The 24,684-nt window shown below is 44.8% G+C and overlaps 1 protein-coding gene across 1 annotated transcript in view; it reads left to right on the forward strand.

Moving 5' to 3' along the window:
- The window catches only part of PTPRT (protein tyrosine phosphatase receptor type T), a 457,975-nt gene extending 447,533 nt beyond the window's left edge, over positions 1–10,442 (forward strand). Inside the window, exons 33-35 of the mRNA XM_051802833.1 lie at positions 846–1,009; positions 1,856–1,991; positions 2,694–10,442. Of these exons, the coding sequence (XP_051658793.1) occupies positions 846–1,009; positions 1,856–1,991; positions 2,694–2,747 (354 nt within the window). The 3' untranslated portion in view covers positions 2,748–10,442. The remainder of the gene's footprint in view (positions 1–845; positions 1,010–1,855; positions 1,992–2,693) is intronic.
- Positions 10,443–24,684: the final 14,242 nt, after the last annotated feature.

Genomic DNA, 24,684 nt, shown 5'->3' on the forward strand with positions numbered 1-24,684 from the left:
GGCTGCCTTTGCTTCTTATGACACAACTTATTTCCAGCACAGGAGAGAGACATTTGGTCTATTTAATCTGTTCATACAGTCTGATGAAACTTTATTCTGGAAACCAAACAAGGGATCCTAGATCCTGCCTGGCTCTGTAATATCTGAAGTCATATTTTTTATCCAGAGTATGGAAAAGTCCTTGTTTTCACACTGTATCAGGTACCCAGGGTGGAGAATGTTTACAGTGGTGATAGGAGCTCCAGAGGGGAAGATGACAGAAGCACAGAAACATAAAATTTACTAGACTGGAAAAGACCTCAGAGATCATCGAGACAACCTTTGACCCAACACCACTTTGTCACCCAGACCATGGCACTGATGCCTCATCCAGTCTGTTCTTAAACACCTCCAGGGATGGTGACCCCATCACCTCACTGGGCAGCCCATTCCAATGTCTGATCACTCTGTAAAGAACTTCTTCCTAATGTCCAGCCTAAACCTCCCCTGGTGCAGCTCAAGGCTGTGCCCTCTTGTCCTACTGCTGGTTCCTGGAAGAAGAGACTGACCCCCACCTGGATACACCCTCCAGTCAGGGAGTTGTAGAGAGTGAGGAGGTCTCCCCTGAGCTTCCTCTTCTCCAAACTGAACAACTCCAGCTCCCTCAAACTCTCCTCACACCACTTGTGCTCCAGTCCCTTCCCCAGCCTTGCTGCCTTTCTCTGGACACACTCCAACCCCTCAACATCCTTCCTAAACTGAGGGGCCCAGACCTGGACACAGCACTGGAGGCCGTGTAACCAGTGCTCCCTGTGTTACCCTGTCCCTCCTGCCCTGCTGCCCTGAGTGTGTGCCCTTTGTTGCAGCCCCAGGACGGCTACCGCATCGTGCAGCACCTGCAGTACATCGGCTGGCCGGCCTACAGGGACACCCCTCCCTCCAAACGCTCCCTGCTCAAGGTGGTGCGGAGGCTGGAGAAGTGGCAGGAGCAGTACGATGGCAGGGATGGCCGGACTGTTGTCCACTGCCTGTAAGTAGGACTGGGAAGTGTCTGTAACCTTCACACGGTGCTCTCTGAAGAGCGCCGATCATGGGTCTGGAGTTCTGGTGGTTTGCCAGGCCTCAGCTCGGGAAAGCGAAGTGCAATTACGTTTGTAATGCACTTCAGGTTGAATATTGTGCTGCATTATAGTGTCCTGGCCCAGAGGTTTTGCTGGTTGTGGTGAGGAGTAGCTCAGAGAGCTCTGCTAGGTCCTGTTGTGTGGGTGGGTCTCTGACTGGAGCCCAGGCAGACCCGAAGCAGCACTGCCGTGTGCCCAGCTCTGCCCACAGAGCTGCTCTGAGCACTGAGGAGCAGCACTGCAGTCCTTGGGCATCCCTGCCTACCACTGCCAGGAATCCCTTAGCCCTTCCATCCCTGTCTCCTGCCCTGAAGGTCTCCACTTTCATAGAATCATGGAATGGTTTGGGTTGGAAAGCACTGCAAAGACCACATCACTCCACCCCCTGCCATGGGCAGGGACACCTTCCACTGACCCAGGTTACTCCAAGCCCTGTCCAACCCGGCCTTGGACACTTCCAGGGATGGGGCAACCACAGCTTCTCTGGGCAACCTGTACCAGGGCCTCCCCACCCTCACAGGGAAGAATTCCTTTCCCAATATGCCCTCTGACAGTGGGAAGCCATTCCCCCTTGTCCTGTCACTTCATGCCCTTGTCCAAAGTCCCTCTCCAGCTCTCTTGGAGCCCCTTTAGGTACACAAAAACCCTTGAATGTCCATGACCAGTTACAGACTTCCTTAGTGTCCCTGGGGGAGTTGTTCTCTCTGTCCCTCAGCCCTACCAGCTTCCCCTTCCCCTCTCTTCTGTGCCCCCAGGAATGGAGGGGGACGCAGCGGCACCTTCTGTGCCATCTGCAGCGTGTGTGAGATGATCCAACAGCAGAACATCATTGATGTGTTCCACATAGTGAAAACACTACGGAATAACAAATCCAACATGGTGGAGTCACTGGTAAGCTTTTTTTTTCCTGTGTGTTTCCCCTCCCAGCATGTTCCAGGGCCTTTAGGATAGGTAGAAAATTGTCGTGGCTTCGTTCAGGGTGAATCAAAGTGAATGAGAACATGAAGCCATCAGAATTATAATGGCTTCTGTTTTAGCATGTGCAATGAGTCCTCCTGCTTCTCTCTTTGAGCAGAAAGGGTGCCCTGGCAAAATGATGAACACTGCCTACCGTGCCCAGCTGGCTCCAGGAGGTCAGACCCCAAGGAGCTGGCACCGTGGCTGTGGGAAGGGGTGGGATCTGTCCTCCTGTCCATGCACACAGCCTGTGGTGCTGAATGCTGTGACATGCCTTGAAACCAGGGAGGGAGAGCAGCCCGAACCCCAGGCCTTGCTCCCTGCAGCCCAGGAGATTAAACTGTTCTGAATTCAATCATCTCCATCGATCACGCTGAGTTCGTGCCTCAAAAGCAACGTGTGGAGGTGAATAATGAATAGTCCATACTGGGGCTGTCTCTTTGAGTGCTTCTCTCTTCCATTGATGATACCATCTCCTAGCAGTGCTTGTTCAGGATCACATAAAAAGGCAATCAGTGTTTGCCTGGTCCTGCCAAAGGGAATAAGAAAGGGAGAGGAGGTATTTTTGCTTGTAGAACAAGGCTCTGAAGAATTCACCCATATCCTAATGCCATTTCTTTCTGTTCTCTCTTGCAGGAACAGTATAAATTTGTATATGAGGTTGCACTGGAATACTTGAGTTCCTTTTAGCCCAGAGGAGGGAGGGGACCCTCGGATGTGCCAGACCCCAATCTCTGGCAGGCGCTTCTCCCCTCTCCCACACTGAAGGCAGTAACAAGTGTGGGAAGGAAAACCTCTCCTTCCTGGAGCAAGAGACTGAGGTTACACAGACCTCGCTGGAAGGAGGAGATGATGCCTGTGTGTGCTGCTGCCTGCTTTCTATTGGAACATCTACTGCTTCTTAAATAACCTACTGTAAAAATTAGCAAAATGGGAGACAGGCTGAAAGACTGGACTTTCTAATCCCCTCTGACTTCTTCTCTCCTCTTTTGGATTGTATTTTTGCTCTGCTTGCTGCAGAGTGGGGAAGGAATGAAACCCTTAGGAAATTCTCTTTTAAATGTCTCCTTTTTAATTTATAATTTTGTTCTCGAATCCCAGTCTTTTCATTTTTTAATTTTGTGCAGCAGTCATTTGGGAAAAATGAGATAGCCATAGGGGATACATGAAATATTTCATTACGGTTTGTCTACCTTATCTCTTTCCTTTTTTATTTGTTTTTTTTTCCAAATGAAAAGGCCAACACAGAAGAAAAACAACCCTGGAATTCTCTCCCCACACGTAGTCCCTTTAAGCATGAAAATAGATGGTGGAGATGAGCAGCTGTTTGTGGATTCACTGCCTCCACACAAATGTTTCCTCCCAGTTTCTGCTCCACTCCCAGGGCTGTGCATGAACCGGTTCCACCTCTCTGCTCTGTGTTCCTTTGGGTGCTGGTGAAGCAATGCCACTGATGAGTTTCCCAGCCACTTGAAACCTTAAGGTTAAATATTTGCATCAAACAGATTGCAGTTTGTCTTGCAACTTCGGTAACTTTGTTACCACATTTTTCGAGTATTTGCTGGGGTGCAGTGTGTCTTTGAAAAAAAAAAACAAAAAACAAACAGGGTATAAAGTAGGTATTATTGCTCATATACTATGTATTACTGTTTTTTATTTATTATTTGTATTGCTGTAGAACTTAGGACCCCTAGTCACGACAGGACCCTGCTGAACTAGGCACTGTGCAAACAGAGAGCAAAGAAGGTTCCTGCTCAAGAGTTTAAAAGCTGAAGGTTCTTAAAATTGGGTTTGGGCAAGATTTCCTCACTATTTCCAGGCCCTACAAGCTTTAAAATGGGAACCCATTAGAGCTGTAGGAAAGGTGATGTACATACACAGAAACCTGTTCTGACACATGTAAGGAGAAGTGTTAGCCCAGCACAGCAACTTCTCTTCTTAAGCAAACCAGCTTTTGTTTCATCCTGCAAAAAATGCCTGTGCAACTCTCCTGCTCCCAAACAAACACCAGATGTGTTTTACCATGGCTCTGGGTCTCGCTCTGATTTCGTAGCAGCTAAGAAATTGCTTTTCTGAAAGAGTGTGTTTAAGTAGTTAATCACTAAGGTCTGCAGGGTAATCTTGGAGAAAAAGAAATAATTGAAAGAACAAGGCCTTACTATAATTAGTATTTGAATTTAGCCATTTATTTATCTGGAGGGTGCTGGATATGAGGTTGCTCTCTGTGTAAATTAGATTCTGGGATGTAGGTTTCTTTAAATTCAGACTTTCTAAAAGATAGATTGAAGGGAAGAGTTTAAGGAGACTCCACTTTCTTACCACCCTGTATTTTCCACCCTCAGGTAAATACTCAGAGGCTGTGCTGGGAGCTCTGTGCTCTCAATGTGTGACAAGTTCAACACATTTTGCTACTTCTGTCTGTAAGTTCAAAAGGTTTCACTTCATGATCATTATTTCTTCAATAGACAAACTGCCTTGGCAGTGAGGGATGAAAATGAGAGCTGACCAAAGCAGCTCTCAGCTCACACAGGTACCTCACCACAGAGTTTCCATCCACCAGGAGCTGCACCAGTCCAGGGAAGGGTGCTTGGAACTGCAGTAATCCTCTTCCTGATAAGCAGATGAAGGGGTTCACGGGATGCTGAACCTCCTAGCCTGGATTCTTTCTAAGGAGCTTTGGATTCTTGGCTTTAATGTCATGAACCACATCCTCCCTGATGTGCTGTAAAGTGTTGGTGAGAACTCCCTCACAGGAGCCTCTGCTCTGCTTCTAGTTGCTCCTTTCTGTTGCCTGCAGGAGATCATGAAATCCCCTTTAGTTCCAGATGGGGCTGGAGGTGGGTGTCTGGCATCTCCTGGGACAGGCTACTAGTTTGAATTGTTGGGTTTTTTTCCTTATGCAACTAAGCAACACAAACAATTCTGCAGGGAAAAAAGAATAGAAGGCAAAGCAAAGCTATGAGATAAAAATGGCCTTATATGGTGTTTTCATTACAGGTGGCTGGATGGAACAGTGTAGGTCAGGAGTTGGGAGCTATTAGTAAAGATGAGGGAATTCTGATCCCAGAATGGGATTTTTGAGCAAATGCCCACGTAGGAAGAAGCTACAAGTCAGCAAAGTGTTCGTGACTCTGCTGACTCCAGAAAGCCAGAGGGAATCAGTCCCTGTGGATACTATGGAAATATTAATTAGCATTTAGCATTCTGTTAATTTTACATGGAAAGTAGCACAGGGATAGGTCTCCTTCATGATATAGGAGGGGGAAAGACTGGTGGAAGCACTGAGAGTGACAGCCAGGATAAAAGGAACAGAATGGTAAAGAAATAGGATGAGATGTGAAGTATAGGACCTAATTCAGGCTTAACAGTAGCAGAAAGGAAAGTGGATTAAAAAAAGGGAATTAAGCCTGCAGGAGGGATGTGTGCATGGAGAGAAGGAGCTGTGGGATGAGCAGAGCAGAACAGCACTTGCAGTGGAGTTGTTTAAGGTCCTGAGGTAGGATTGACTGTGTTTATGGTATGGAAAAAATGCTGCTAAAGGGTCAGAAGTCCCTGTATCAGGCTGGTCCATGGCAAGTCACGTGTGCTTTTGGCCCTCTGCAAACTCTAGGTGATGTTGGCATGAAGTGCAGGGGAAGATGTTAAAGCTAAATTTTACATTTTGTAGGAGTTAAATGCAAGTGTTGGTTGCCACAGCCCAACTGTTAATCACACCTTGTTCTGTGGCCACTCAGCTGCAAGTCTGAACCCTCCTGTCCATGTGTGGAGGGTGCTCAGCAGACACTGAAGGTTTTGTTGCCAAACTGATATAAATTCCTGCAGTTATGGTGCTTTTGGGGGACCAACCCAGCTCCAGTGTGTGTTGTCTCTGGGATATTCCTGCTGTTCCTTGCTGCACACAGTGCATATATGCTGAGTGTGAATTAATGATGAAGGGGATTGTGTGGAAAGAGAGGACGAGCTGGCTTTAAATAACTTTATTACCTTGAAGTTGTTTAAACCCTAGAGAGCAGCCCATGGCAGAGCAGGTAATGTGTTTGAAGCATGATTATGGGTGATGGGTTTGTTTTTGTGGGGAAGGAGAGAAATTATGAGATGAGATGAGATGAGATAAAGGAGGTTTTCTCACTCCTGGAAAGATTAATAGTCAGGGTGAGCTTTCCAGCCTAAGCATTCCCTGCTGTGGATGGAAAGCGATAATGTGCAGTAGAAGAGGTGAATTCCTTCAAGTGATTGAATTTTAAGCTGGAAAAATATCATATTGCCCATTCAAATATCCACATTTGAATGGACATAATGAACATAAACTTATTCAGTCATCCTTCAGGGGTGAGGGAGCAGTTTATGATAAGCACAGGACTGGTGTAAGGTTTGGTCTGAAATACAAGGTACTAGAAATAGGGAAAGAAGCGTGGGTGAGGTGTGACTATGTCATACAGAGAGTAACTAACATCTGAAATTAGTATGGGATGTAACTGAAACAGTGAATTCCAGAGCTATCCAAGCTGGCTGCTGGAGAAGAAAGAGCTTTCTAGATGGGAGATAGACCAAAACCCCTAAAAGATACAGTAGGCCTTAAGAATCTTTTCTTTTTTTGTTTTTATGTTTGCTTGGTGGTGGGGTTTGGGTCTGTATCTTTTTTTTAATTAAGATCTGTGCAGGACTGATGTCCTATGCTGGCTCTTTTGTTTTGGTTTGGTTTTTTTTTTCTTCTTTGAAGGTAAGGTAAAAAGTGTTTGAACTGCTGTAAATAGACTTGAGGTACTTGTTTATCAGAATATCCTGAATCAGGACCTCTGATAGCAAGCAGGCAGATGGGGATGTGGAGGGTTGTGTATGTTTGCAGGTTGGAATAACCTGTGTTCTCTGAGCAGGGAAGTTCCTTTCCTGGGCTATGATTAGTAGGAAGCCCTTTAATTTGGTATTCTTCAGCAAGGTTGCACAGAGTTATGTCTGCTTTTGCCATGCAACAGTGGGTCCCTCTTGATGTATTCACATTTTAGCCATTTTTGTGAGCTAGAGTTGTCCAGTTTGGTCCAGCAGCAACAGGCAGTTGACTAACACTGAAAGGTTTTCTACATGCACTGAAAAGGTGTGACTTTGTGTGGCCTTTACCCCCGAGATAACCTGCAGTTTCTGTCCCCTTGTCTTGTCCACCTGCACACGCATCTGAAGAATGTGCAGAGAATTCCTGAAAGGCAGACAGATATTTTGAGAGATGCCTCAAATCATTCTGGTCCATTTAACTCCACAGAGCAGAGGAGGGAACCCCAAAGAACAGCTGTTCCCTGCAGCAGCCTGTATTTGTGTGTCAGTAGTTTCCAACCTTTTATTCTGGAGCTGTAAACACCCTGGGAAAAAAAAGTCCAGTGGCAACATAGACCCCCACAGTTGTAGGTTTGAGCCTCTAGATGCTAGACTGGCTTTTCCATTTACTTTTCACAGGCCCTTTAGCAGCAGTTTGTGGGATTTCCTTTGGGAATCTCAAGGCAGAGATTGCTGGTCACTGCTCTTGTTGTGCTGTAGAGTCAGAGAAGGAGAGAGGCTCCTGCAGCAGGTGGTTCAGAAGACACTTAAACTAGTTGCCATCTGGGAGAGGAGGAAAGGAGGAGAAATCTCCTTTGGGAGAAACCCAACTTTGGAGGAGAAGGCAGATTAAGTGGATCCTGAAAACAGGGAGGAATTTGCACCTTGCTCTCTCTCTCACTCTTGCACAGCTGCTCTCTATCTTTCTTACTCTTCCGAGTTCCTGCCAAGATCATAAAAAACAGGTAATGCCACATTCCGTGCTGTGGAGATGGAGCACTCAGAGTGTGACAGAGAGAATAAATCCTGAGGGACAGAGATAAAAGGAGATTCACTTGAGAGAGGAATCTTCAAATACGAGGTGCCTCTGCCTGTCACACCTGCAGAATTTTTAGTGAGTCGTCACAGAGCAGTGCACAGACCTGGCACGGTCCTGGGTGTGCAATGTGGTGGCAAAGTTCCACTTGGAGAACTTCATTGTCCTGGAATAAATGTGAGCAGCCAACTCCATTACGTTGGTAGCACAGTTAATTTTTGTGATCCCTCTAGCCGGTGCAAGGGGCCTCTCAAGAACTTTGGTGTGAAACTGCTGTGTTTTCATTTGAGAGCCTTTCATTTGTCTTATGTGTAAAAAGAGTCAGTCAGCCCCAGATTTTTAAGAAAATAAAGGGGGGCCACGTGGTTAAAGTGGCAAAAGTTATTCAGCATAACCACGGCCTTTGGGTCAAAAATTCCATATACCTGCTGTGTGAGGGTAGAACAAACCACCACAGCTCCCCTGCCCAGACACTGGAGCAGAAACAGGGAAAGCCAGGGAATTAAAGTCAGAGAGACATGAATAATAAGGATTCTGTTAACCCTCCTGTGCTCCTGTTTATTTAGATTGCAGTCTTCTATAGCCATGCATACATAATATACAATTTAAATGCAAGTGCTCTTTCTTTCTCTGTTCCCAAAAATACCTACAGCTCTTCTTTCCTCCAGGGTGAGCCAACAGCATAGCAAGCAAAGCCCAATTTCTGCAGTTTTTGGCAAGGGCCACTAGGAAAATTCATCATGTATTATCTGCTCATTGACTTGGAAAAGGTATCAGTCATCTCCCTCATATACATACTTGAAGAATGTACAATTTGCTCAAACTGTCAAGCAGAATCATATGTTTTCATACACCGAGACCAAATCCTGGTGGTACAGAGTGTGATGGAAAGTAAAAAAATTACAAAAACTTGTAATTTGGTTGCTGACTTCCAGTGACCTCTAGTCTATAATCTCTATTTGCTGTGTTAAACTATTTTAAAAGTTTCCCTTGTAAAAAATAACTCAGACTATCCTACAGGTTGATGTTGGATTAGCAGAATTGTGAAAACCTGGCAGCTTTTTCAGTTTCTAAAAACATGAGAGGTCTAAATTAGTCTTTTCCATCCTCGCCCCAGTGCATGCAGCAGATTTTTCACCACTATTGTGTTTTCAACCTGAGCCTTAAAAAAACAAACTAATGCAGCAGACTGAATGCCAGATGCTGGTATTCCCATAGTGTTTCCTGGGGGCAAAAAAAATAAAAAATAATAATAATAAAAAAAAAAGAATGAAATGGGAAAAGAACAAACTAAAATGTTGTTTTCTTGGAACTCAATTCAGCCTGAGCTGTTTCTAAGCAGTATAAATGTGAGCAAGTCCATGTCACTCTGTCTGGAGGAAGGATGTGCTTGTTACAAGGTGAAGGTTTGCTCTTGATGTCCCTTTGGGACCACTCCTAATACTTCATATGTAGGTATCCAGCAGTGTAGTGGTTACTTCAGGGAGGGCACTTTGTCCCAGAAGGAGTGTTTCAGTGGAGACCTGTTCCCCTGAAATGTTACTGTTGGCGAGACTGTGTGAGACCCCTCGGGAGTGTTGCACTATGGAGACTGATTTCCTTGTGTGAGTACATCATCTTTCAACAGGGACCTCCAGGAAATCTTATTTGTGCAAAGTTATGGAAAGAAGGGCGTTTTGGGGGGATGGAAGTGGGAGTGGGGCCAGCACTTCACAAGCTTTCCTGAATTTAGGTGCTCTGACAAGACTCCCCGGGACAAAGGCTGGTCAGGTGTTCACGTTGCTGACAGTTGAACCAGAATTCATGTGCTGGACTTCCATGTACCTGGAGCAGAACTGGAATTACCCTCTCATCACCCCTCCAGCCCTTTCTTGCATTGCCAGCATTTAAACACTGTACTTCTATGCCAAAAGTTTGAGCTGCATCCTTAACACATCCTTTAACCCCCCTGACTAACCACGGGGACAAAATTCACTCCCCTGCTGATTTAACCTCCTCCCTCCCCACGCCAACACTGTGGAAATCAAAATGTCCCAGCATTTTGTTGCCAGGCTTGTCACCACTTCACACAGCCGTGCTGTGGCTGCCCCTGGCTCAGCAGGGTCCCATCCCAGGCCCCTGGATGTGTTCTCCAGCAGGGAGGAGTGCTGCATGAGAGCGAGTCTCTGCTGTTGCCATGCCGCCCCATCTTCCCCCCCTTTGGCCTTTCTGGATTCCTGGGTAAACTCACTTGTACAGTTTGGATGTTTGATAGATAAAGCACGTATGAAAAAAAAAAAAAGGAAAAAAATATAAATACAAAACTCTCAACACTGTGCATTCAGTGTCTTTCTAGCTTAAAAGAAGGAAGGTAAATAATGTCAAGTCAATGAATATCAGATATATTTTTTGACTGTACATTACAGTGAAGTGTAATCTTTTTTTTACAACTGCGAGTCCATCTTATTTATTCTTGTAAATGTTCCCAGACAATGTTTGTAATATGGGCTGTGTTGCAAATCCATAAAATAAATCTGTGATCTGAGATTAATGTTTTACTAAGAGACTCTTGTACTTGTGGCTTTTCTTTGCAGTCAGAGGAGACAGTGCTGCCAGAAATGCAGGGGTGATTGAATGACAAAAAGTAAGACCAGCATCTTGTCACAGTGATGGGCTTTGCACCGTGGTTGTCATTCAGGAGGAGGCAAAGAGAATTCACCAGGCACTTCAGTCTGGCTGCAGCTTTTGGGTCAGTCCCCTCAGAAAGGCTGTGGATGGGAGCTGAGCAGGTTGGAAAATTACAGTCTTAGCAGCATGGGTTAGAGCAAAGCATATTTTTGCAACTTTTTTCTTTCTAACAGGTATCACTGTATTGGTATTTCCTTGGTGTTCAGTGCTGAATGATGATCACTAATATGGGACTGAGATTTTTCTGTTGTTTTCAATAGATGGACTGTGCTGGTTCAACTGGGGTAGAGTTAATTTACTTCCCAGTGGTTGGTATGGGATTTTTGCCATGTTTTGGGTGTGTGCTGGACACAGGGTTGATAATACAGATGTTTTTGTCATTGCTGGGCAGGGCTTACCCAGAGCCAAGGCCCTTTTTGCTCCTTGTACAACCACGCTGGGGAGAGCTGGGGGGGTGTGAGAGGCTGTGAGGAGACACAGCCAGGACAGGTGACCCCAAGTGACCAAAGGGACATTCCAGACCATGACATCATGCTCAGTGTGTAAAGTGGGGGAAGAAGGAGAAAGGAGGGGACATCCAGAGTGATGGTGTTTGTCTTCCCAAGTCTCTCTTACATGTGCTGGGGTGCTGCTCTCCCAGGGATGGCTGAACACCTGCCCAACCATGGCAAGTGGGAGTGAATTCCTTGGTTTGCTTTGCTTGTGGGCACAACTTTTGCTTTCCTATTAAACTGTCCTTATCTCAGCCCACACTTATCTCAGCTTTCACCCTTCTGATTCTCTCCCAGATCCCACTGGGAGGAGGGAGTGGCTGTGAGGGGCTGGATTGGTGGGAGTGAAACCAAAACATGGACACAGAGAGGGTTTTGTGCAGATGTTGCTTGATTCCAAACCTGAACAGAGGGCAGGAGTGTCAGTACCAAGTGTTTTCACACCCTGCCCAGCAGACTCCCACTTCTGGTCTTCCACACTTGTCCAGTGACCCAAGGCAGGGTTTGACCTTCAGTCAGTGCAGAGCAGCAAGACTGTAGGAGGCAAGAAAGTAGATGAGGCTGCCATGCTCTGGAGACCACTTTGTTCCCAGAATACAAGCAGGAGAAGCATCAATATTCACACCTTAGTGAGCCAAAACAAAGAGAGACCAGTCACACTCCACTCGTACAACCCAGCTGGGGTAAGAACTGCTCTTTCAGGCATTGTTCATTAGCCTTACTAAAAACAAATAAAATAAAAATAAGGTATCTTATCAAGGATGGCATAGCTCCTGTTTTTCTCAAAGGAGTTGGACTCAGTGGTCCTTGTGGGTCCCTTCCAACTCAGGATATTCCATGATTAAAACAAAGAAAATCTACCTTGGAAACATAATTTACTAATCCTTTCTGTATGTATTCATTATTTTCTTTTGAAAATACTTTTAGTTCTTCCTTGCTATGAACAAAACTGCCCTGGGTATCAGTGTTTGGCTCAGATACAGGTGGGTTTTTTTTTTTATTGTCCTGATAAAGCAAATTCTGCATCTCAATTGTGGTGAACATTCAGATATAACACCTGTTTATTCAAAGGGTTCATTATGATGAGGTTGCACTGTATGAAACACCCTTCAGTTGCAGAACTGTTGTTATGCCAGGGAGAGAGTTTGAAGAATTTGATACCAAAAAAAGCTCCTCACTGCAGTGTCAGATTGAGAGGAAATTTTACCCAGGGAGTCCCAACTGTGTAACAGAGACAGTTGTATGTTCATAGTGATTAATTACAGTTCAGCTTGGCACATTATCCAGAGTTATCCAAAATATTTTGCTGACACTTGATATTAACAACAGGTTGCATTTAGGGAAGGTAAACAACAGAGACAGCTCTGCCATATTCCAGATGGTCTTACAAAGATCCCCGTTGAAATGCCAGCACTGAGGAACAGCCACAAATTCACCTTTCTGTCCTCTCATCTGCCCAGCACAGGGCAGGGGTGGGACAAAGCTGCTGGGGGAAGACAGATGGAGAAGCCTGAAACCCACTGGGGTTCAAAGTGTTCACCCCCTGTTCCTGTTGCTGTGACCGACACGTGCTGAGGTGTGAATCCAGCAGGCATTTTATCCAGGTCAGTCATTGCCTCCAATATCAGCAGCTGCTTTTCCATCCATCCCCAGGATAACCAGTATCATCTTCCTGATAGTGCTGCAAGGTCTGTCAGGTTTGACAAACACTCTTTGCCTGAGCTGAAGCTCTTTGTCTCGCAGGTTGAACCTTTAAATATCAGATCCCACACCGAGCTGACAGTGCAGCTGTTGTTTTACAGCAGGCTTCAAAACTGGCACTTACTCAGGCTTGGCTGTCTACGTGATAATTGGAATTATAGAAGTGTTTAGATTGGAAAAGACCTTTAGATCCTTTGAGTCCAACCACTCCCCCAGCACTGCCAAGGTTACCACTGACTCAAGTCCCCAAGTGCCACATCTACACATCTTTTAAATCCCTCCAAGGATGGGGACCCTGTCCCACCCTGGGAAGCCTTTTCCAGGGTTTGACAACTCTTTCCATGAAAAAATTTTTCCTAATTTCCCATACAAACCTCCCCTGGCATAACCTGGGGCCATTTCCTCTTGCCCTATCACTCACTTGATACCAGGGGGAAGAGACTGAGCTGTTCAGCTCTGCAGGGGGAACACAGATAATGATCCTGATGGTGAGATCCTCACTCCAGAGGGTGAGTCTGTCTTGGGTAAGGTTCTCTGAGATGGGTTGGATTGTCCTTTGAGAGTGTCTGTTTAGCTCCACTGATTGACTTATGTAGGTGACCAACACTGACTTGGGCAACTAATTTTGAGATGGCTGCAGTTACATGAGATGTGAGTAGATACCTGCAAGCAAACAACCTGTGTCATAAATGAAATGGCATAAAGAGAGAAGGAATCAATTTAATCCTTCTTGCTTATGCTTGGAGAGTTTCTGAGCCATCTAGCTTGGTTCTTTCAAGATCTCTCCTTTTGTCAAACCCCACATCTAAAAAACAGTTGAAGAATATGTATTTTATAAATGTGCTGTTCTGTGTTAACTTTACTGCTGTACACTGAGGTATAACTTTAATTTACAGAGCCTAAACCAAATAAAAAGATTTGTACTCTTTTCTTGAAATCACCTTGTTTTCTCATGAGTTATTTCTGTGTCTGTATGTAATATTTCTTAGTGAGAGTGTTTTTATAAATGGCTTGTAAAGGTTTATCCATAAAGTTTTTATATACTGTGAATCAGTAGCTGCAGAGCATTTATATTACAGGTCAATGGGGTTACTTAAAAGTCTGTAACGTTTACTGATGTGTTTATAAACACCAATAATGTACTCTTTATGCCAAAACCAATAGAATATTTAGCATGCCTTTATCAGTACATTGTAAATGATAGTCTGTTAAGATAAACTATAACCTGATGGAATTTTCAGCAATGTGGTGAAATAGCTTTTTTATTGCATATATAAATGGTTCTCTCTAAAACAACTGTGAGAGACAGCCTGGCTTGCACAGAAAAATCAGTGAAACATGCAGAACCTGATTCTGGAGATCGATAAACTCAGAATTTTCCAGCAGTAATCCTCTCAGCAGGCTCAAATACAGGATGAATGTGAGCCTTGCTCCATGCTGGATCAAGAGACCAGATACCCTTTTATTTAAAATTTCCAGAGGTGTTCCTGGGATCATCCTTTCACTTATGTTTCATGACTGACTGTGCTGTGAAAGGAGGAGAAGCCACCAGTTATTGCCTGAGCCTGTTGTGTAGGAACCTGAGCTCAGCTCTGAGCTCCACTGTGGACTTACCATTGGTTTTTAGGAAAATTGTGTTGTTGGTACTTAAAATGGTGAGTTTGGAATGGCCTTTCCTGGTCCAGTGCCTGAGTGTGGGATATCACAACTGCAAGACCCACCTAGATGGATCTTTCTTCCAAGGAATGTGCTGAATTGTGCTTGAACTGGCTCGGACTGTTTCCATCCCTAGGGTCCATATAGAGCCACAGCAGAGCATGGCAAGGGCACAGACAGCAGGAGTCTCCATTCAGGATGGAGACAGCCTGGTTCTGTGCATTAATCTTGCAGATGAACCTGTTTGACCAGCAAAGCAGTATTTATACAACCCAGAGTGCTGACCATGAGAGAATGGCTTGTCCAGGAAAGGGCTGCTGATGTGCAAAGACCCAAAATTATTGTTTATTCTGGTGCTAGAGGAACTACCTTGCAAAGAAAAGTAGGCTTTGGCAAAGGAGGCAGTGAGCAGCCCCAGTTCTCAGTGTGCACGTTCACCACTTGCAAGCAGCCAGTTCCCAGCTCGTATTGGAATAAGAGGCATCACAACATGTGATCCTGGTTCCTGTGTCCGTTGGGATAGGAAGGATTAGCTGTGGTTTGAGCCAAAATTAGTATCAAAATCCCAAATAAACACTTGGGGTTTTTTTCATTTCTGCTCTGGATCCTTAATGAAATTGCTTTTTTTTTGTGTAGAAATTATGTCAGTCTTTACAGATTTGGGTTTTGCTTATTTATTCTATACCAGTGGTAACACTCTCCCCATTGCTGCAGACAGAAACATTGCTGAAGAAACATGCATGGTGCAGGAGAAAGGCTTGTTTGATGTTTGGGGAGGGATTTATTGCTTCCAGCCGTGCCAGTCCTCCACATGCCCTTTAACCCACCTTCTGCACAACACTGAGACCTTGTGTTGCCCAGAGCTGGTTTGTATCCAGGTGAAAAAAGAGTTAAGTGCCATTATTTTGTTTTAGTGACATTTTTACACCAAAGTCTAGAGCCTGCAAGTATTTTATAATGAATGGGACCAGTTGGGTGTGTTCACTGCTTGCTGTGTTACTGCTGTATGGCCCTTTTATTTGAATCTGGCTCTCTCCAGGTTTCACTGTCTAAAAATGCCCTTGTTCTACCAGATTTTGAAATGACTCCCCCTCCTCTAAAGTTCCTATCACCCCACAGCTGGGTCAGGACTGAAGTGTGAATCTGGGGCTTGGCCCAAGCTCAGGGATGGAAAATGAGAAGCAAGAGGGTCTGTGGAGGAGGGCTGTGCCCTTGGTCAGCTCCCTCCACACCTGACAGATAAATAGCAGCCTCTCACTGTCCTCCCACCCTCAAACACTGTCCAGGGTCCAAGGCAAATAGTCCCTTTTCCCCAGTCTCACATCCCTTTTTAAACAGAGAAGCTGCAAACCCATTCATTTTGCCATGAACAAGTATTAAGCCAAAACTCAATTTGGGCTGTAAACATGCAAATAATTCTCTTTGACAAACTCCTGCTGCTGCTGCTGCTTACATGAATCAGCTTTGCAAGTCTGGAGACTAATTTGTGCAAATTGCAGCTTGGAAATGATAGGACCAGGCTAAAAAGATAGAACTAGCACTGCAGAAATATAAAGCTTGTTGGAAGAGAGCAGGTCTCTGTCAGTACCAGTTGTTTTAACAGTTTTGGGGCTGAAAGCGTGTTGAATAATGTCATCATTGTATCTGCATTTGGCTGTGGAAAACATTACCTTTCTTCAGTGTTACTGCCTTTCCTTTTTTTGTCTGCTGCTTTTGAAAGAATTTTCCAGCTGTGGCCCTTGTGTGAAAATGCTGGAGCAGTGGCAAGCCTTGGCAAGCAGAGTCCATGGGGAGATCAGACAGGAACATTTATTCCTGGGACTCCTACTGGATTTTTAGGGAGATAACTCCATCACTTCAGGACGTAATTATTTGCAATTTTCTCGCTCTTTCACAGGCTTATGAGAAAAGGAGAGGCTTAGAAGTTATCAGTCCCAAAGCCAGCTCTGGGGGGCTGATAAGAACACGCTGCACCCTTTGAACCTGAGGGGCAACCTTAAGAAAAAAGGTATTGCAAAAGGATTTAACCTTTTTGGTAAATGCAGTGGAGAGATGAAAATGAAGTGTTTTCCTGACATGTTCCATCCAGTTTGAAATGACCTAAGCACTGAAATCACTTTCTGTTGCTCTCCCCTCACCTCCTTTGGTGGTCCTGGTTGGAAAGCAATTTTCTCTGGTCATTCTGTCCTTGTGTGGAGCTGCCCACCTGGTCAGGGAACAGCTCAGCTCTGGATGCTCCAGCAGCCTGGGCCTTGGGAGAAGGAGATTTTTTGGCATTTGGATTAAGTACCAGTTTGATCTCACTGGCATTTTGCACCTTTGCTTTGGGGCAGTTCAGCCTTATTTCTTCTTACAAGCTGAACTTGTGTAAATACTGGCTTGTGTCAGGGCAAATATCTTTATGTCCTGTATATATGTATACAGAACATATATATACAACTTGTAAACACTATGTGTGTGTAAATAGCTTTTATGCTACTTACAGCTTAACATAAACTTCCTATATAGCATAACATATATATGTATATCACAACTTTAAAACTCTATTTGCACACATATATGTACAATTTGTTATATATATATATATAATTTATAAACTCTGTTTACACAGATATACATATATATATATATGTAAATGCTTTTATGCTTGTTCATGTAGGGTTATCTGGCAAGCTTGATGTAATCTTGGGAAGGTATTATCAAGGCAGGATGCTCACTGGAGTGATAAATGGTGGAAGGAATGTGTGTATGGAGGTTCCTTCATCATGGCAAAGGCCATATTGTGATGTCTTGGGAATTTTCCCCCAAACCTTTCCAAGCTTTGCTGTTTATTTTGAGTGTGGCTGCTGCTTCCCTTAACAGCATCCACATTCCTGACCCACAAGGCTGAACCATTACGTGCCAGTATCTTGTAATCACAAGGTAACACACAAATACAAGGCTGGAGTATCCTGGACACCTCCATAATGTTAAAAATAAGCGTAAAACCAGGGCTTAAACTCCCAGATGTATTTTAATAGGTCAGGATCAGGTGGATGGTAACCCAAAGTGTGCCAGGGCTGTGAAGACACGTCTAACAAGGTGACAATGACTGAGTTTTTCTTACAATCCCACATCTCAGTTGAGGGTGGAGAATTAGAGAGGCCTAAAATCCTTTTCTATTCCTGCTCTAGCCAGTGCCCAAGCATCTCCCTCAAGCTGAAAGTCAGGACTTGAATTTACATCAGTCCTTTCGGGGGAGCGTTTGTGCGTCAGGAGGGGGCCGTGCTCGTGCATCAGCACGGCAGGGACTCTGTGCTAAGCAGCAGAGGAGGCTGCTGGGTGGTAAACAGAGAATTTGAATTACTGAAAGCTCTCTTAAACCTGTTCAAATCTCTGCACTGTGTAGATAAGGCCACGCTGTTGTATGAGCTGACACAGTCAGAACAAACTTCTGGCATATGCGCAGCAGTCGCGGCATTAGAATTGTAAAGAACCTTTTTTGCCTTTTTTTTTTTTTTTTTTTAATCAAGGTAGGAGCAAGTTTGAAAGCATGATTTGTTTCGTGTGTTTTCAGCTGCAAACAGGAAAAAAAAAATCAGGAGGGTTTGGAAAGGAGGAAAGGAATCTGAGCAAACACGAAGAGGCTGATCTAATTAATCTGCTTGCCTCAAGTGTCATCACTATTTTACCTCAAATACTTTTTAGTCTCAGGATATCACAGATGTTAGTGTTGTTTAAATGAGAATAAAACCACCACATAAACTCTTCCCCAACGGAATTCTTTTTTCAAGGAAGTAAAATCTGTGCCAAAACTGACTTTTGTCTTTATCTCGGTGCTAAAAATGTACAGTAAGATGGAAGCAAGTGGATTTGGTTGTCTGCTTAGTGACTTGTTTGGGTTGGGACAAGCAGGTGACAAGAGGCAGCCCATGGTTCTGCCAAAGCCCAGCACCCTTTAGGATAAAGGATTTCTTTTTTTGGCTCCACTCACCTTAAAACTTTAGAGACTCTGATTTCCACCCATTTTTCAAAATTCTGAGCACTTCGGGTCTGAAACACATGCAAAGCAAACATCACTGAGTTTCATGAGGATGTGTTGGGTGCCACTCAGCAGAACACCTCCCAGCAAACTCCACTTTCCATCTGTCTCATTCCCTCCTTCCCTGAGACAGCCTAATTGCAAAGCTCTGGGTTGTGTTTGAAGTGCTGCCTTTAAAATCCGAGTGCTACGGTCTGGCCCTTGTTAGAATAATGCCGCAGGAAAAAAAAAATGTAGTAATGTAATTTTTGATTGCAGAGGTACTAATTTCATCTGAAACTCAGGTACAGCCATGCTGCTTTAGGAATTTATGAGCTGGAATTTTCTGCTCTGGTGTTAACAAAAAAAACACTTGAAAGGGAAAGGAGAAAACTGCTTGCGTAAGGTCAAGTGGGTGTGTTCTCAAAGCAAAATACTGAGATGTTCCCCAGAGGTGGAGAGAGCAGGGCAGGACCTTGAAATGCTGTAAAATGGAGGGAATGAGAGGAAAAGAGTGAAGGGACTCAGAGCAATTGCTTAAAAAACATGGGCACATGTTGTAGGCTGTACAGAAGGTTGGAGAAGACCTCCCCACTGTCGTGTTCAGATCTGTTGCCCATGGCAAGGAAAGCTGTTCCTCTACCACCTGCTTCTTAAAAAATGGCCACAGCCCATGGGGAAAGGATCAAGAGAGACCACTGGGCTCTCCTGGCCAGAAGTTCTGTGTGTGAGATCTCATGCTGCTGCTGCAAGGGTGGAGCATCCCTTCAGGCAGCCATTCGAGGGAGACACCAAATAGGAGCATATTTATAAATCTATGGGTGCTTTAAAGCACATATATGCAATGTCTAATTAGACAGGAGGTGACAGGGAGGCCATTTCAGAGTTCCAAAGTCTCTCAGGGCACCCTTGGTGCTGTCACCAAATCCATCAGTGTCATGGGCAGCTGTTGGAAGGGGTGACCCTCCTTTCTCTGCTCTTGAACTCTGGGGGAATCCCTGAGCTAAGCAGGGGAGAGAAGATGCCAATGGCTGCTGTTATCACACAACTCAGACATCAGCAGAGATGTTAAAACTGAACTAATGAGCATTGTTAACATCAACAAAAGTGCTGCCTCCAGGCCACATTTTGCCAGCTTCAGTTTTCCTCTCCTTCAGCTCAATATACTGATTAAACTATGACCAAAGCAGACAATGTTACAGTTTTATTTTTAAATAACACAAACAATACCATTTTATAAATTCAGCCATTTCCCTTTGTCCAGAAGGAATGAATGTTTTGGCTTCCTCCAGGAGATTGAGTTGCCAAGAGGTGTTCAGCTGCTGTCCCAGCTTTGTGATCCCCACAGCACTTCTGCCCCCAGAAATATAATCCTCCTGTTATTATCTGCCAGTGTCTCTTTCTGAATACACTTCCAAAAGAGCTGGAAATGGGAACATTTGTTGGCTTTAAAACTTGCTGGATAACAGCTCAGCCTGACTTCCAATGATCAGGGGAAGAATTGATCCTGCCAGAGAATATAAGGTCCCACATCCCCACGTGGAGGATTCTGCTGAGCCTTGTATAGGGCTGTCCTTCATTTTCTCCTGATATTAATTTACTCTGCTTGATTAGCACTGTTAAGACTCTGCACAAGCTTGGTTTTCTTTTGTCCCCCATTGCTCTAACTCTGTCCTGAACACCAAAGGGCTCTTGGGAAGGACATCCCGCTGGGCTGTTGTGCTGAACAGCTTCTATATCCAGGTGATAATGATGGGAGCTCTAGAATGATGTGGGATTGGTGGGTAAGCAAGAATGATTTTTCAGCACAATTCATTGCTTTATTTCTAAAATCATATCTCTCATTTCAAATCCTGATGTTTGGTGGTGGTGATGTGTGTGCACTGGAAAGGAAAAATACTGGTAAAATTCAAGTGATTTCTACCTTCCTCTTTTCTGAAAACCCAGGCTATTCTCCTTCCATTAACTCTCCTGAAAGTCTATACCTGCCTATTACCTTGGACTGCAATGGCTTCAATGGAGTTTTATCAACCTTTGGCCCTGTCACTATAAAACCCTTCCATGTTTTTGCCAAACCTCCCTCAGAAAGATTACTTTTGCTTCGTAGATGCCAATAAAGGAAATTGCTTTCACAAAGAAAGAGGTAGGAAGACAACCCTAGACCCTTCATTTGGATTTCCTCCAATCTTAAATTTATTGGAACTGAAGAGCAATCCCAAATAAATTATAAAATGCACCGTGGTCCAAGCAGTGAGGTCTCTCTGGGCAGCTCTTGGTTGTGTTTCAGGGCCTCCTGCCCCTTCAGCTTTTGAGTAAAAGCTTCAAAGAGAAGAACAAAAGCTTTAAAGGAAAAATCAGAACTCACCCAAGCAGCCAAGGCACAAAGCACTTGGCACAGGACTGCAGCTGGCCCCGGGGAGGGGACAAGCCATCCCACCACATGGCACAGCCTTCATCCCTGAGGGCTGAGAAATCCCAGATGGTGAGCAGCAGGCCTGGATCCTGTCCCTGTGTGCAGGTGGCCCCGTGCCACTTTCTGCTGCCACAGGAAGGTCCCATTCCTTCTTTCTTTAGCTGTGGGTTTTTTGTGGTTTTTTTTGCTATTTTTTCCTTTAACCCAAATCCCTTTGAACAATCTCAGGAGCAGCACATGCTGAGGACCAGCTGGAGGGGGCTGCATCGTGGCAGAAACCTGGGAGGATGAGGCAGAGAAGGTGCTTGTCTTTATCCACAAAGACAGGCTGGAGGCTGGTTTAAACAGAAGAATGAGCAGACTTAGAAAGTTGGGCTGAGCTCTATTCTTATCCCAGCCAAGCTCCAAGTGAGGCTGTGGAAATGAATGCACGTTCCCTTGTTCCTGCCCAGATTTCCTCGATGGAGCCTGGAGAGCTTGAACCGGCACCAGGAGCTCCAGGGGAGGTGAGAACTCGCACAGAAGTTGCACACTGAGGCTTCTCCTGCTGCTGCCAGATCTGTTAAGACTTAGCAGGCCTTCAGCAAGTGAGTGCTTTATGTCAGACAGGCAGGGGACAACGTGTGAGAACAGCTCTCAGTGACTGCAAGGGAATCTACTGTACGTGGTCACCTGTATTTCTTGTCTGAAGCCAAGTGCAGGGACAGTCAGGTCACCCTTTGCTGCCCAAAATCCAGCTGGAGCATCCTCCAAAGCTGGCTAAGCCAGTCTGATAAACAACCCAGACACGTCCTCAGTGGTGTCACTGGGCAGGTGGGTGAGGGATCAGTGCTACACACACACGGGCACTTCATCCCAACCTCTTCAAATGAGAAGTGGCCTTAGAATGGCTTTTATGTGCGTGGAAAGGGATAGCAAGGCTGGGGTGGGGTGGCAGCTGTAATAAATCCTTCATCTGTGCAGGGAAAGGAAGGGAGGAGCTTGGGCAGGAGCACGGGGAAAGTGGGAGGATTATTTCCTTAGGGGAAACAGACTGGTACAGCAAAAGATTAATCCTAATCCTTCTGTCTCCAGCTTTATGTCAGTGTGTGAAACAGTCCTTTCAGCCCCTCCCCTGCCCTGCAGATTGGGATGAACAATGAAGAAAAATGTAATACTGTTTCTCACTCGTGAAGCCACCAATTTGTTATTTTTTTTTTGTTTAGTTTATCCTTTATTTTGAAAATGTTTGAACATGATGGAATTACTTGATCTTTCAAAGTGTTTTGTAGCTCTTTGACCACAAGAAACACTTTGCCAGCAGTATTTGTGAAGAGGCAGGGAGACTGATACAACAGAACATGATCCTCTCTCCAGGCTGAATGCACAGTGGAATGTGAGGTTTGGATTCACAGTGGCACATGCAGAGCCAAAACAGAGATGTAGCTCAATTGTTTAAATGAGTTATCATGTAGAAATAGGCAGCTTCTTCCTTTCTCTTCCTTTCTCCCAACTGCTGTGCAGGAGGCTCCTGTGCATGGCTCTCTCCTGGCTCCTGGGGTTCCAGGAGTTCTAGGGAAGGGGCTGTTGGAAACACTGAGCCTGGAACAGCAGACTCGAGTTCAAGGTAAGTTGCTGAGAGCCCACGGGGTGTGTGGTCTTCTTCAGCCTCAGTGACTTCTCTGCCTGAGCTCACCCAACTCCACCAGGTGATCCAGCATCCTCTGATGTATTTAGGAAAACTGTGGTTACCTAAATAAGTGCCTGAGTCAGGTTTCCCTCCAACTTTCCAGAGCACAGAGCAGTTGGGGTTGGAAGGAACATCTGGAGGTCTTTAGTCCAGGTTTTGATACCTCCACAGACTGAGATTTCACAGACTCTTTAGGGCACAAGTTCCAGTTCAGCCCCATCTCTACGAATAGTTTTCCTGATGTCCAGAATTCTTTTGCCTCTTGCCTTTCACTGAGCACATCAGAGAAAATCCTGTCTCCATCTCCTCTAAAACCTCTTTTTAGAACCTCTATAACCTTTGGTTAAATCTCTGTATAAACAAATTGGTTTGAGGGGAACTGACACAGTATCCTGATGTTTGGTTGTTCTTACATTTATTCTTGTTGCTGACTGGTTACACCAAAGAGGATTTAACAGTTGGACATGCCAAAGTACCTGTATCCCTGAGACTTTGCACCCCTGTGAGTTCCCTGGTCCATGGTCAGGTGTGTGGAGCTGGCTCTGCCTTCAGGTAGCTCTTCCAGGGCTGGTACATTCATCACCTCCCATGTTTTTCTGGGCTGGTTGGTCTCTTCAGCTCAATCAAGTCACTCCTATTCAAGATTTGGGAGTGCAACAGGTAAAACAGGGACCCCATTCTCTTCTGATAACACATCCTTCAGGTTTTCCTGGTAGTTATCAAGATGCTTTTCTTTTCTATATGCATCAAAGCAGGAATAATTTCACTTTTCTGCTTTGAGTAATGATTTTGTCTTTCACTTCTTTCAGTTACATTTATCTCCAAGGCAATGATTTCATTCCTTTTTAAATTTTTTAAAGTTCTTTCTCCTCACACTTATTATGCAGTGATTCTGAATGACTCATGCTGGCTTTGTAATTATTTTAAATAGACACTACTCTTATGTGCAGGGCCCAAAAAAAGGGTAAAAACCTTAGGCTAAACTATTCTAAGGATAGAGAACTTTCCCTGCACCTTCAGAGGGTTTTTTGAAATGCTACTTTGTTAAGAGTTTCACTGGCTGTGTTAACTACAGTAATTGATTTTTCCCTTGTTCCTTGGAGTAGTTCCTAACCTTCCTGCATGCCAACACTCAGAGGAGACCTTCCTTGCTTGGTCTGGGTGGGAGTGGGTGCCCAGCCCTGTGCAGGACTGATGGACTCAGAGATGGACAAGGGGGACTCACTGTAGATCAGACCAATTTAATTTTCCCAGATTTTTGGGGTGGGAGATCAAGCCAGCAATTTAGCCAGTCTACAAAATCAGACTCCTAAAGCTTAGTAAATCCCTTGCAATGGCAGACATCAGGCAGCAGAAGGGCTGGGAAGAGGAGAAGGTGTTTCCATCCCTGTGGATTTGCTGGGCAGATGTTGAGCTGCTTTGACTCCTCAGAGCAGCAAATTTGCACTCAGGGCCCAGAGCCAGCTGTGCACTGTCAGTCCCCACAGCCTCTGCAATGGTTTATTTGCTCCAGTTTGGTTTCCAGGGCTGTGTAGCCAAGTGAATGTACCCAGATTAGATGATAAACCTCGGGCCCAGAGCTCTGCCTGGCATCCTGGGGGTGACCAGGGTTAATGGCTCGGATATTCAGTGTCACCAGAAGACCAGACCCCACCTCTGGGACCCCAAATTAGGTGACCCAAAGTCTGGGCATGGTCAAATGGGCCTCCTGGACTTTGAGAGTGGCTCAGACCAACTGTGCAGCTCTAACCATCAGCTGTGGGAGGACTGTGTGAGGGTACAAACTGTACTGCAGAATGTCCCCAAGTCCTTTTTATTTTTTTTCTCCCTCATTATTTTGTTCTTTCATCCTTTTATGTTTTATGTGATGGTTCTAAATGTTTCATTGTTAGCTCTGTTCACATATAATTTCGCACAGTGCAACCAAATGACCACCAAATCCCATCATTTGAGATGTAATGTTCACTGCAATAATGGCTTCATCATGTAACTTGTGACAGTGATGGCCCTGGCTGTCGTTTCAGGAGAGATGTGACAGGGACTGGGTTTTTATTCTGGTAGAAGGAAAAGCAGTAAAAAAAATGTGTGCAGGAATTCACATCCATTTCAGTAATTTCACAAAATTACCGGTGAGAAAATTAACCCATTCAGACCTAGAAAAGAGCAATTTGAAGTATGACACACATTT

This window comes from Manacus candei, unplaced genomic scaffold, assembly GCF_025592945.1.
Source record: "Manacus candei isolate 608988 ecotype Guabito, Panama unplaced genomic scaffold, ASM2559294v1 h1tg000057l, whole genome shotgun sequence".
NCBI classification, from domain to species: Eukaryota; Metazoa; Chordata; class Aves; order Passeriformes; family Pipridae; genus Manacus; species Manacus candei.